A 13,407-nucleotide genomic window follows, 5' to 3' on the forward strand; every position below is an offset into this window, starting at 1 on the left:
ATCTCCTCTCCTCTCTCTAGGTATCAGTCAGAGTTATATCTCTCAGTGGTTGCTGCAGCAGGGCTTGGAGATGAGCGACTCCAAACGCAGATCTTTCTACCGCTGGTACCTGCTAGAGAAGAGCAACCCAGGTAAGAGCCACGGTAGGAGGTGGAGGCTACTGTTCGCTGGGTCTATCGAGCTAGAGGGAGGAAAGGGTTCATGTTGACTCTATGACACATGTATGGGGTCTTTTGGAAGCTGCTTGTGCCATCTGTCCATCTGTCCATTAATTTGTGTCCCATCCCTGTGACTGAGCATCGTGACACGGACGGACGTACACAAACACACACACACATACACACACACACACACAGAGTCCTGGAGGGCTGGCTAGAGTTCAGTGAAGGACAGAGATCAGGAGACAGAGATATTTATGACTCACAGAGACAAGACACAGTAGGATATAAACGGATCTGTTACTGTAGATGCTAATCGATAACGTTAAAGTCATCTGGCTTGAATGAATGTGGTTTCCATCTAGCTATGTCCTCTCCCCTGTAACTATTCCCCGGGTCGTTGCTGTAAATGAGAACGTGTTCTCAGTCAACTTACCTGGTAAAATAACGGATAAATAAAAAAAGAGAACAGCTAGCAATTACTCTAGCTGTTCCTGTTGACTTCCTGTCTTTGCGCTAACGCTAGTTAGCAATGGCTCCAGAAACTTCCCTCCGACTTCCTTCAAACTACACACAGAGACATACAAATGATATCTATGAGTGGGGCTCCCGAGTGGCGCAGCGGTCTAAGGCACTGCGTTTCAGTGCTTGAGGCGTCACTACAGACCCTGGTTCGAATCCAGGCTGTATCACAACTGGCCTTGATTCGGAGTCCCGTAGGGCGGCGCACACTTTGGACCAGCGTCGTCCGCGTTTGGCGTCATGGTAAATAAATAATAAATAAGTCGTTGTAAATAACCAAGTCAGTTAAGAACAAATTGTTAGTTTTAATAAAGGTTAAATAAAAAATAAAAAAATATGACTGGTAAAGTAGAAAAAGTGGTTAATTGCCAAAATCTTAAACTATCCCTTTTAAGACAAGCTAGAGTAGCATCGTGACCTGATGAGAGAATTAACACCAACCACAGACATGTATAGATTGATGCACGAGGAGGGTTTTCTCTACTACACGAAACGTTTCCCTCAATTCTACATCAGCAAACGACGTAGCCTTAACAATGGAATGTTTACGTCCCGCTTGTCTTTGAGTCGCCAGACAAGTGATTTTTACTCCTGTGTCAGTCACATGCATGAAATAAGCCCTCCTCACACCGTCTCCTCTCCTCTGCCGCTGTCTTCTGTGGTGCTCAGTTCAGTTGCTGCACGTGCTGGTTTTCATTCCTACGCGGCTAACAATGATAACCCTATCGCAACGCTAACAGAGAGGCTAATTCTGGATACTAATGCTAACATGTTGCCTAGCATTTCTCTATGCTTTTTTGTCTACCGAGCAGGCACTTTTAATAATTCTACAATTATTAGCTTCTTTGGCGCTAAATACCTGTTCAGAACAGAACTCAACGTTCAGTATGATTCAGCTATAAAACAAATTATGTTTTTATAAACTATATTCCTGTTGATAGCCATATAAACAGGTGATTTTGATTGACTGCAAGTATCAACTTGGCTTCTGCTAAACCTCTCAAAACGTCTCCGTATATCTGGCTTCGGCCTGACCACCGGTTTGGTTTTGTTCTGACTGAAGGGCTGAGGTGGAGTGAAAACCAGCATGGCCCGGCGGGTCTGGGCCTGGGGCTCAGTGGTCTCGGCCAGGGGCTGGGCCAAAACCTGGGCTCTGGACCCAGGGCAGCCAGGGGAGGGGACAGAGACGGGACGGGCAACGCCGCCACGGGCACCTTGGCCACTACAGCCGCGACCTCCTCCACCACCTGGGGCAGACAGAGAGAGCTGCTGATGCACCTGTTGCCATGGTACACTGCAGCCGCCGCACAGCCAGGTAACCAGCAGCCACCACACAGCCAGGTAACCAGCCACCACACAGCCAGGTAACCAGCCACCACACAGCCAGGTAACCAGCCACCACACAGCCAGGTAACCAGCCACCACACAGCCAGGTAACCAGCCACCACACAGCCAGGTAACCAGCCACCACACAGCCAGGTAACCGGCAGCCGCCGCACAGCCAGGTAACCAGCCACCACACAGCCAGGTAACCAGCCACCACACAGCCAGGTAACCAGCCACCACACAGCCAGGTAACCAGCCACCACACAGCCAGGTAACCGGCAGCCGCCGCACAGCCAGGTAACCAGCCACCACAAAGCCAGGTAACCAGCCACCACACAGCCAGGTAACCAGCCACCACACAGCCAGGTAACCAGCCACCACACAGCCAGGTAACCAGCCGCCGCACAGCCAGGTAACCGGCAGCCGCCGCACAGCCAGGTAACCAGCCACCACACAGCCAGGTAACCAGCCACCACACAGCCAGGTAACCAGCCGCCGCACAGCCAGGTAACCGGCAGCCCCCCCCCAACCAAAACAGGGTGATCAACTCCTCTCCTCCAGGGTTGTAGTGCTGTAAAAACTGGGTTTACATTTAGTTTTGTATATCGTTTCACATTTGAATTTTCTTTTTTGGCCAAATCAAATCAGATCAGATCAGAATGGAATAAATGTGTGAGGAAGGGGCTGTATTATTTTAGACTCCATAAGGGCACTGTTTTGTGACATCTGTCTGAGTCATGGAAGACTGGAGCTGACACATGCCTGTGATCACTTGACCTAGTCCACTCTGTCTGACACATGCCTGTGATCACTTGACCTAGTCCACTCTGTCTGACACATGCCTGTGATCACTTGACCTAGTCCACTCTGTCTGACACATGCCTGTGATCACTTGACCTAGTCCACTCTGTCTGACACATGCCTGTGATCACTTGACCTAGTCCACTCTGTCTGACACATGCCTGTGATCACTTGACCTAGTCCACTCTGTCTGACACATGCCTGTGATCACTTGACCTAGTCCACTCTGTCTGACACATGCCTGTGATCACTTGACCTAGTCCACTCTGTCTGACACATGCCTGTGATCACTTGACCTAGTCCACTCTGTCTGACACATGCCTGTGATCACTTGACCTAGTCCACTCTGTCTGACACATGCCTGTGATCACTTGACCTAGTCCACTCTGTCTGACACATGCCTGTGATCACTTGACCTAGTCCACTCTGTCTGACACATGCCTGTGATCACTTGACCTAGTCCACTCTGTCTGACACATGCCTGTGATCACTTGACCTAGTCCACTCTGTCTGACACATGCCTGTGATCACTTGACCTAGTCCACTCTGTCTGACACATGCCTGTGATCACTTGACCTAGTCCACTCTGTCTGACACATGCCTGTGATCACTTGACCTAGTCCACTCTGTCTGACACATGCCTGTGATCACTTGACCTAGTCCACTCTGTCTGACACATGCCTGTGATCACTTGACCTAGTCCACTCTGTCTGACACATGCCTGTGATCACTTGACCTAGTCCACTCTGTCTGACACATGCCTGTGATCACTTGACCTAGTCCACTCTGTCTGACACATGCCTGTGATCACTTGACCTAGTCCACTCTGTCTGACACATGCCTGTGATCACTTGACCTAGTCCACTCTGTCTGACACATGCCTGTGATCACTTGACCTAGTCCACTCTGTCTGACACATGCCTGTGATCACTTGACCTAGTCCACTCTGTCTGACACATGCCTGTGATCACTTGACCTAGTCCACTCTGTCTGACACATGCCTGTGATCACTTGACCTAGTCCACTCTGTCTGACACATGCCTGTGATCACTTGACCTAGTCCACTCTGTCTGACACATGCCTGTGATCACTTGACCTAGTCCACTCTGTCTGACACATGCCTGTGATCACTTGACCTAGTCCACTCTGTCTGACACATGCCTGTGATCACTTGACCTAGTCCACTCTGTCTGACACATGCCTGTGATCACTTGACCTAGTCCACTCTGTCTGACACATGCCTGTGATCACTTGACCTAGTCCACTCTGTCTGACACATGCCTGTGATCACTTGACCTAGTCCACTCTGTCTGACACATGCCTGTGATCACTTGACCTAGTCCACTCTGTCTGACACATGCCTGTGATCACTTGACCTAGTCCACTCTGTCTGACACATGCCTGTGATCACTTGACCTAGTCCACTCTGTCTGACACATGCCTGTGATCACTTGACCTAGTCCACTCTGTCTGACACATGCCTGTGATCACTTGACCTAGTCCACTCTGTCTGACACATGCCTGTGATCACTTGACCTAGTCCACTCTGTCTGACACATGCCTGTGATCACTTGACCTAGTCCACTCTGTCTGACACATGCCTGTGATCACTTGACCTAGTCCACTCTGTCTGACACATGCCTGTGATCACTTGACCTAGTCCACTCTGTCTGACACATGCCTGTGATCACTTGACCTAGTCCACTCTGTCTGACACATGCCTGTGATCACTTGACCTAGTCCACTCTGTCTGACACATGCCTGTGATCACTTGACCTAGTCCACTCTGTCTGACACATGCCTGTGATCACTTGACCTAGTCCACTCTGTCTGACACATGCCTGTGATCACTTGACCTAGTCCACTCTGTCTGACACATGCCTGTGATCACTTGACCTAGTCCACTCTGTCTGACACATGCCTGTGATCACTTGACCTAGTCCACTCTGTCTGACACATGCCTGTGATCACTTGACCTAGTCCACTCTGTCTGACACATGCCTGTGATCACTTGACCTAGTCCACTCTGTCTGACACATGCCTGTGATCACTTGACCTAGTCCACTCTGTCTGACACATGCCTGTGATCACTTGACCTAGTCCACTCTGTCTGACACATGCCTGTGATCACTTGACCTAGTCCACTCTGTCTGACACATGCCTGTGATCACTTGACCTAGTCCACTCTGTCTGACACATGCCTGTGATCACTTGACCTAGTCCACTCTGTCTGACACATGCCTGTGATCACTTGACCTAGTCCACTCTGTCTGACACATGCCTGTGATCACTTGACCTAGTCCACTCTGTCTGACACATGCCTGTGATCACTTGACCTAGTCCACTCTGTCTGACACATGCCTGTGATCACTTGACCTAGTCCACTCTGTCTGACACATGCCTGTGATCACTTGACCTAGTCCACTCTGTCTGACACATGCCTGTGATCACTTGACCTAGTCCACTCTGTCTGACACATGCCTGTGATCACTTGACCTAGTCCACTCTGTCTGACACATGCCTGTGATCACTTGACCTAGTCCACTCTGTCTGACACATGCCTGTGATCACTTGACCTTGCCTGCATGCTTACAGTGCATTTGGAAATGTTTCAGACCACTTCCCTTTTTTCCAAATATTGTTACGTTACAGCCTTATTCTAAAATGGATTGAATAAAAAATATGAGGTCCCACAGTTGATAGTGCATGTCAGAGCAAAGACAAAGCCATGAGGTCGAAGGAATTGTCCGTAGAACTGGCGAAGGGTCTGCAGCATTGAAGGTCCCCAAGAACAATGTGGCCTCCATCATTCTTTAATGGAAGAAGTTTGGAACCACCAAGACTCTGCATAGAACTGGCCATCTGGCCAAACTGAGCAATCGGGGGAGAAGGGCTGTGGTCGTGGTCACTCTGACAGAGCTCCAGAGTTCCTCTGTGGAGATGGGAGAAGCTTCTAGAAGAACAACCATCTCTGCAGCACTCCACCAATCAGGCCTTTATGGTAGAGTGGCCAAACGGAAGCCACTTCTCAGTAAAAGGGACATGACAGTCCGCTTGGAGCTTCAGACCATGAGAAACAAGATTCTCTGGTCCTATGAAACCAAGATTGGCCTGAATGCCACGCGGCACGTCTGGAGTTAGCCTGGCACCATCCCTACGGTGAAGCATGGTGGTGGCACCATCGCTACGGTGAAGCATGGTGGTGGCACCATCCCTACGGTGAAGCATGGTGGTGGCACCATCCCTACGGTGAAGCATGGTAGTGGCACCATCCCTACGGTGAAGCATGGTGGTGGCACCATCCCTACGGTGAAGCATGGTGGTGGCACCATCCCTACGGTGAAGCATGGTGGTGGCACCATCCCTACGGTGAAGCATGGTGGTGGCACCATCCCTACGGTGAAGCATGGTGGTGGCACCATCCCTACGGTGAAGCATGGTAGTGGCACCATCCCTACGGTGAAGCATGGTGGTGGCACCATCCCTACGGTGAAGCATGGTGGTGGCACCATCCCTACGGTGAAGCATGGTGGTGGCACCATCCCTACGGTGAAGCATGGTGGTGGCAGTATCATGCTGTGGGAATGTTTTTCAGCGGCAGGGACTGGGAGACTAGTCAGGATCGAGGGAAAGATGAACGGAGCAAATTACCGAGAGATCCTTGACGAAAACCTGCTCCAGAGCGCTCAATACCTCAGACTGAGGCGAAGGTTTACATTCCAACAGGACAACGACCCTAAGCACAAGGCCAAGACAACACAGGAGTGGCTTTGGGACAAGTCTCTGAATGTCCTTGAGTGGCCCAGCCAGAACCCGGACTTGAACCCGATCGAGCATCTCTGGAGAGACTTAAATAGCTGTGCAGCGACGCTCCCCATCCAACCTGACAGAACTTGAGAGTATCTGCATAGAAGAATGGTAGAAACTCCTCAAATACAGGTGTGCCAAGCTTGTAACGTCATACCCAAGAAGACTAGAGGCTGTAATCTCTGCCACAGTACTTTGTTGACGCAACTGAGTACAGGGTCTAAATACTTTAAAAAAAAAACTGTTTTACCTTTCTCTCTGTGTGTGTGTGTGTGTGTGTGTGTGTGTGTGTGTGTGTGTGTGTGTGTGTGTGTGTGTGTGTGGATAAGGAAAAAAAACATGTAACATTTTTTTAAAGGCTGTAACGTAACAAAATGATGCAAAAAGTCAAGGGATCATGAATACTTTACGTATGCTCTGTATGTCCACTGTCTGCCTTCCTGGGGTTTTTACTGTGTCCTGTATCGTAAATGTTGACTTGTCTTGAAACAGTTTTATACTTAGCAAAATAAAATAGTTATTGAACAATCAGGCTACTAGTTGAAATCAGTGATCTTTAAAAAGAAATGTGTTTATCCATTCTTTTTATTGTCCTCCCTCCCTGTCACCCGCTATAGGTGCTACCCTGTCGATGCGCTCCCTGGTGAAGGAGGAGCCTGATTGGAGGACGGGGGTCAGCCCCGGGGAGAGGGGCGGGGTGGTGGGCGGTCCTCTGAGGCTGCGGAGGGGAAGCAGGTTCACCTGGAGGAAGGAGTGCCAGTCAATCATGGAGAGGTGAGCCAATCACAGACCCTGGTTGGGTCCGGTTTCCATGACAACAGATCCAAAACAGATTCTCCACCCAGCGCTAACCAATAAGGGTTGAGTCTATTCATGTTAGTGATTCTGTCGCAAAAAAAAAAAATGTAGGGGTGCGTTCATTTCGCTTCAACGTTTTCCTATGTTGTTTGTATTGAATGACAACGTTTCCCCAAAATGGTGCCTTTTTTGGAGGTATGTTTGCTCCCGTTTTGGTGGTTGGTGAGGTGTGGCTTGTTCAATACGGGTGTGACCATTTATGAAACGGGTTGACGGTTGGCGACATCGCTTGAGCTGCACTGAGAATTCGAAACAGTATGAAAGCCAACTGTCCAATAATCTAGTGCTTTACTCTACTAGGGCCAGTGGTCCACCAACCCTGGTCTGGGCTGGAGAGCTATGTGGTGTCCAGGCTTTTGCTCCAGCCCAGCACTAAACAATAATAGTGGTTGAGTCTATTGAAGTTTGTGATGGAGCTTCTAATTTAACTCCCGAGTGGCGCAGCGGTCTAGGACACTGCGTCTCAGTGATAGAGGCCTGGTTTGATCCCGGGCTATATCATAACCGTCCATGATCAGGAGTCCCATAGGGCGGCATGCAGTTGGCCCAGCGTCGTCCTGGTTAGGGGAGAGTTTAGCCGGGGTAAGCTGTCATTGTAAAATAAGAATTTGTTCCTAACTGTCTTGCCTAGTTAAATAAAACAGTCGACAAGATTCAATGACAAGGTGTGGCCCTAACAATGTCACCTTGTCATTGAATATTGTCGACTGTGGAAAAAAGTGCAGCTTCTTCAGGAGATCAATGATCATAGCAACACACGTTCTTTGATAGCAATGAATGTGTGACAGATCTCTTGTCTTGCACGTTGTCATCGCAAACCTGACGTTTTTTTTAATTTTTAAGAGACGGTGTACAATTTTCAATGTGTTGCGTCTCAATAGGAAAATAGTGCTTTTCGACTGTTGAAACCTACTATTACTATGGCGTTTTGTAATTTCATCGACAGGTGTTTTTTGTATAAACATTTTAGCTTTCATAAATAGACACATGTATTTTGTTTCTAGGTTACAACATGTGCTTCGAAAGTAGCTAGAATTCATATATTTAGTATCTCAATAAATTGTAAAATAATATATATATTTCTGCTGCTCCTAAATTTCATATGGTGCTCATCTAACTTTTTAAATTAATGAAAATGTTTTAATTGAAAGCCCAGTATGTATCTTAACAGATTCTTTATAACCAGTCTATCGTTTTTCAGTTTTTATTTTATTTTATTTTTTAGCAAAGTATATCCTAATATAAACGATTGACTCTAATATAAACGATTGACCCTAATATAAAGGATTGATATTTCTAAGCAGAGGGCACTCTCAGTAATGAGAAATACACAGGCACTTAAGACAAGGCACACCAACCCACAGCTCTGTGGATTACGCAATACCACTGCAGTGATGCTACTCATTTATGGGCTAGTTTAGAGTTCACTGAAGGAGATACTGTAAAGGTTATTGTGATGGTGGGAGGGAGAGGTGGGAGGCATGGAGGGAGAGGTGGGAGGCATGGAGGGAGGCATGGAGGGAGAGGTGGGAGGCATGGAGGGAGAGGTGGGAGACATGGAGGGAGAGGTGGGAGGCATGGAGGGAGGCATGGAGGGAGAGGTGGGAGGCATGGAGGGAGGCATGGAGGGAGAGGTGGGAGGCATGGAGGGAGAGGTGGGAGGCATGGAGGGAGAGGTGGGAGGCATGGAGGGAGGCATGGAGGGAGAGGTGGGAGGCATGGAGGGAGGCATGGAGGGAGAGGTGGGAGGCATGGAGGGAGAGGTGGGAGGCATGGAGGGAGAGGTGGGAGACATGGAGGGAGAGGTGGGAGACATGGAGGGAGAGGTGGGAGGCATGGAGGGAGAGGTGGGAGACATGGAGGGAGAGGTGGGAGGCATGGAGGGAGAGGTGGGAGGCATGGAGGGAGAGGTGGGAGGCATGGAGGGAGAGGTGGGAGGCATGGAGGGAGAGGTGGGAGGCATGGAGGGAGGCATGGAGGGAGAGGTGGGAGGCATGGAGGGAGAGGTGGGAGGCATGGAGGGAGAGGTGGGAGACATGGAGGGAGAGGTGGGAGGCATGGAGGGAGAGGTGGGAGGCATGGAGGGAGAGGTGGGAGGCATGGAGGGAGGCATGGAGGGAGAGGTGGGAGGCATGGAGGGAGGCATGGAGGGAGAGGTGGGAGGCATGGAGGGAGAGGTGGGAGGCATGGAGCGAGAGGTGGGAGGCATGGAGGGAGAGGTGGGAGGCATGGAGGGAGAGGTGGGAGGGAGAGGTGGGAGGCATGGAGGGAGAGGTGGGAGGCATGGAGGGAGGCATGGAGGGAGAGGTGGGAGGCATATGGAGGGAGAGGTGGGAGGCATGGAGGGAGAGGTGGGAGGCATGGAGGGAGAGGTGGGAGGGAGAGGTGGGAGAGGTGGGAGGGACGGAGGAAAATGCTGCTCCTGCATTTTGTGAAGTTAAGGGGCTTGGAGAGTTAAGGGGAGAGGGGAGGGGAATGGAGAGAAAAGAAGAGGGAGAGGGGCGTGGACAGAGGAGAGGGGCGTAGAGAGAAAAGGAGAGAGGGAGGAGAGGGGCGAGAAGAGGAGAGGGGCGTGGAGAGAAAAGAGGAGAGAGGGAGGGGCATGGAGGGAGGAGGGGCGTGGAGAGAGAGAGGAGAGAAAATGAGAGGGCCTTTCGACCGCTTCGCCACTCGGGAGCCCAACCCCTCGGGAACCTAACCTAAACCACACCGCTAACCTTAAATTAAGACTAAAAAACTATTTTCTTTCCCCCAATGAATCTTACTACATGGACGTTGTCTGTGGTAACTAGTGAAAACTTTTGGTGCAGTATATCTCTCTGTTATTTCAACTGTTCTGTCTGCGGCTATGGAACCATGGCCTGTTCACCGGACGTGCTACTTGTCCCAGACCTGCTGTTTCCAACTCTATAGAGACCGCAGGAGCGGTAGAGATACTCTTAATGATCGGCTATGAAAAGCCAAATGACATTTACTCCTGAGGTGCTGACTTGTTGCACCCTCAACAACTACTGTGATTATTATTATTTGACCACGCTGGTCATTTATGAACATTTGAACATCTTGGCCATGTTCTGTTATAATCTCCACCCGGCACAGCCAGAAGAGGACTGGCCACCCCTCATAGCCTGGTTCCTCTCTAGGTTTCTTCCTAGGATTTGGCCTTTCTAGGGAGTTTTTCCTAGCCACCGTGCTTCTACACCTGCATTGCTTGTTGTTTGGGGTTTTAGGCTGGGTTTCTGTACAGCACTTTGAGATATCAGCTGATGTACGAAGGGCTATATAAATACATTGATTTGTTATTGTAACATTTGGTTATTATTTCTGGGTCTCCTAGAAGAGGAGAGAAAGGGAGAGTTATAAAAACAGTAGCCTAGTGGTTAGAGCGTTGGACTAGTAACCGGAAGGTTGCAAGTTCAAATCCCTGAGCTGACAAGGTACAAATCTGTCGTTCTGCCCCTGAACAGGCAGTTAACCCACTGTTCCTAGGCCGTCATTGAAAATAAGAATTTGTTCTTAACTGACATGTCTAGTTAAATAAAGGTAAAAAAAAAAAAAAAAAAACACCATTAATCTACTGTACTGCTTCAATGAGTGTCTCTGATTGGATAACGGCCCTGATTTAGGCTGATGTAGCTGCACTCTCATTGGCTGGGATGGTGTCTTTCTCCCGCCTCCACTATGATGAGAGTTTGAGATTGGTTTGTGGTCATGGGCAGGAAGGACTCATCTTTCTGTTTTCTTATTGGCTATCAGTTTCTTCGTGGAGAACCAGTACCCTGACGAGGCGAAGAGAGAGGAGATCGCTAATGCCTGCAACTCAGTCATTCAGAAACCTGGTCAGTTTGGTTTGTTTGGCTAGAGCACACCTGTAACCAAATCTATCTGTTAGGTCTCTCAAACGTCTGCTTTGTCAATCGAATCCCATGTTTTTAAAAGGCTCTCATTTTATCACGAAGAGGGAGCAGCTCACCCAATTAAATGTATTCAACTTGTTCATCTTTTTTTCCCCTGTTGTCATTACCCAGGAGGAAAGCTGTCTGAGTTTGAGCGTGTCACGGCTCTGAAGGTGTACAACTGGTTCGCCAATCGCCGGAAGGAGATGAAGAGGCGGGCTAATATAGGTGAGAGTCTCTGATGCTCAATACCAAGTCTTACGCCGTACCAAGATATACGCCGTACCAAGATATACGCCGTACCAAGATATACGCCGTACCAAGATGTACGCCGTACCAAGTCGTACGCCGGTACCAAGTCGTACGCCGGTACCAAGTCGTACGCCGGTACCAAGTCGTACGCCGGTACCAAGTCGTACGCCGGTACCAAGTCGTACGCCGGTACCAAGTCGTACGCCGGTACCAAGTCGTACGCCGGTACCAAGTCGTACGCCGGTACCAAGTCGTACGCCGGTACCAAGTCGTACGCCGGTACCAAGTCGTACGCCGGTACCAAGTCGTACGCCGGTACCAAGTCGTACGCCGGTACCAAGTCGTACGCCGGTACCAAGTCGTACGCCGGTACCAAGTCGTACGCCGGTACCAAGTCGTACGCCGGTACCAAGTCGTACGCCGGTACCAAGTCGTACGCCGGTACCAAGTCGTACGCCGTACCAAGTCGTACGCTGGTACCAAGATATACGCCGTACCAAGATATACGCCGTACCAAGATATACTGATAAGATAATTTTGTTCTCCAGGTTCATAACCCAATTTAAATATATTACTTTATATATTAATTTGTAAGATCCTGGTCGAATGAAGCAGAAGGAGGCCCAGCTGAAATAGTCAAAAAGGTTTATTCACGGAACGTTCTAAAGTCAGGAATACAAAACAATTAATTTTATACTGACTTCTCGCGCCCACACATTCACACAACCACACACACACACACACACACACACACACACGCACACGCACACGCACACAGACGCACACACACACACACACAGACGCACACACACACACACAGACGCACACACATGTCCTGCTACCCAGCTGCCAGAGATCAGTGACCTTGTCCTTGAGTCATACTCCCTGTTCTCTCCCTAATCTCTAGTCAGGTCAGTGTGTGTGTGTGTGTGTGTGTGTGTGTGTGTGTGGTTGTGTGAATGTGTGGGCGTGAGAAGTCAGTATAAAATGAATTGTTTTGTATTCCTGACTTTAGAACGTTCCGTGAATAAACCTTTTTGACTATTTCAGCTGGGCCTCCTTCTGCTTCATTCGACCAGGATCTTACAAATTAATATATAAAGTAATATATTCAAATAAATTCATAAAAAATCCTACAATGTGATTTTCTGGAATTTTTTTCCTCATTTTGTCTGTCATAGTTGAAGTGTACCTATGATGAAAATTACAGGCCTCTTATCTTTTTAAGTGGGAGAACTTGCACAATTGGTGGCTGACTAAATACTTTCATGCCCCACTGTAAATGTTTCAGGGCGGAATATTCGAATCATTCAATTTACCGATAATTCTCACCTAACATATACGCCGTGCCAAGTCGCGCGCCGTGCCAAGTCGCGCGCCGTGCCAAGTCGCGCGCCGTGCCAAGTCGCGCGCCGTGCCAAGTCGCGCGCCGTGCCAAGTCGCGCGCCGTGCCAAGTCGCGCGCCGTGCCATGTCGCGCATCAGGGACCATCAACTAGAATCCGCCGTGGTATGTTTTTTTTCAGAAAGCGGACGGTTTGGGGGACCAGAACATAATTGCAAATAATTTATAGACTGGAGATAGATCTGAAGAAGTTGCCCCCCTCTCAGTCGTTATTTACCCTCCTTACGCTTTCCTTCCTCCCCTCTCTCGCTCCCTCAGAGGCGGCCATCTTGGAGAGTCATGGTATCGAGGTTCGCAGCCCGAGCTGTCACTCCAACGGGGAGGAGCTGGAGCCACATGACTACGCAGAGCAAGTGAATCAACGATTCTTAGAGCAGGTGAGT

General features: G+C 49.3%; 1 protein-coding gene across 3 annotated transcripts in view; it reads left to right on the forward strand.

Annotated features, from left to right (window-relative positions):
- LOC129830681 (homeobox-containing protein 1-like) overlaps positions 1-13,407 on the forward strand; it is a 47,941-nt gene that overhangs the window by 19,591 nt on the left and 14,943 nt on the right. For all 3 annotated transcript variants that reach the window (XM_055893285.1, XM_055893286.1, XM_055893287.1), the window contains 6 exons: positions 21-131; positions 1,744-1,995; positions 7,232-7,388; positions 11,229-11,311; positions 11,501-11,596; positions 13,283-13,401. In XM_055893285.1, coding sequence (XP_055749260.1) covers positions 21-131; positions 1,744-1,995; positions 7,232-7,388; positions 11,229-11,311; positions 11,501-11,596; positions 13,283-13,401 — 818 coding nt within the window. The remainder of the gene's footprint in view (positions 1-20; positions 132-1,743; positions 1,996-7,231; positions 7,389-11,228; positions 11,312-11,500; positions 11,597-13,282; positions 13,402-13,407) is intronic.

Source organism: Salvelinus fontinalis, chromosome 32 (assembly GCF_029448725.1).
Source record: "Salvelinus fontinalis isolate EN_2023a chromosome 32, ASM2944872v1, whole genome shotgun sequence".
Taxonomy (NCBI): Eukaryota; Metazoa; Chordata; class Actinopteri; order Salmoniformes; family Salmonidae; genus Salvelinus; species Salvelinus fontinalis.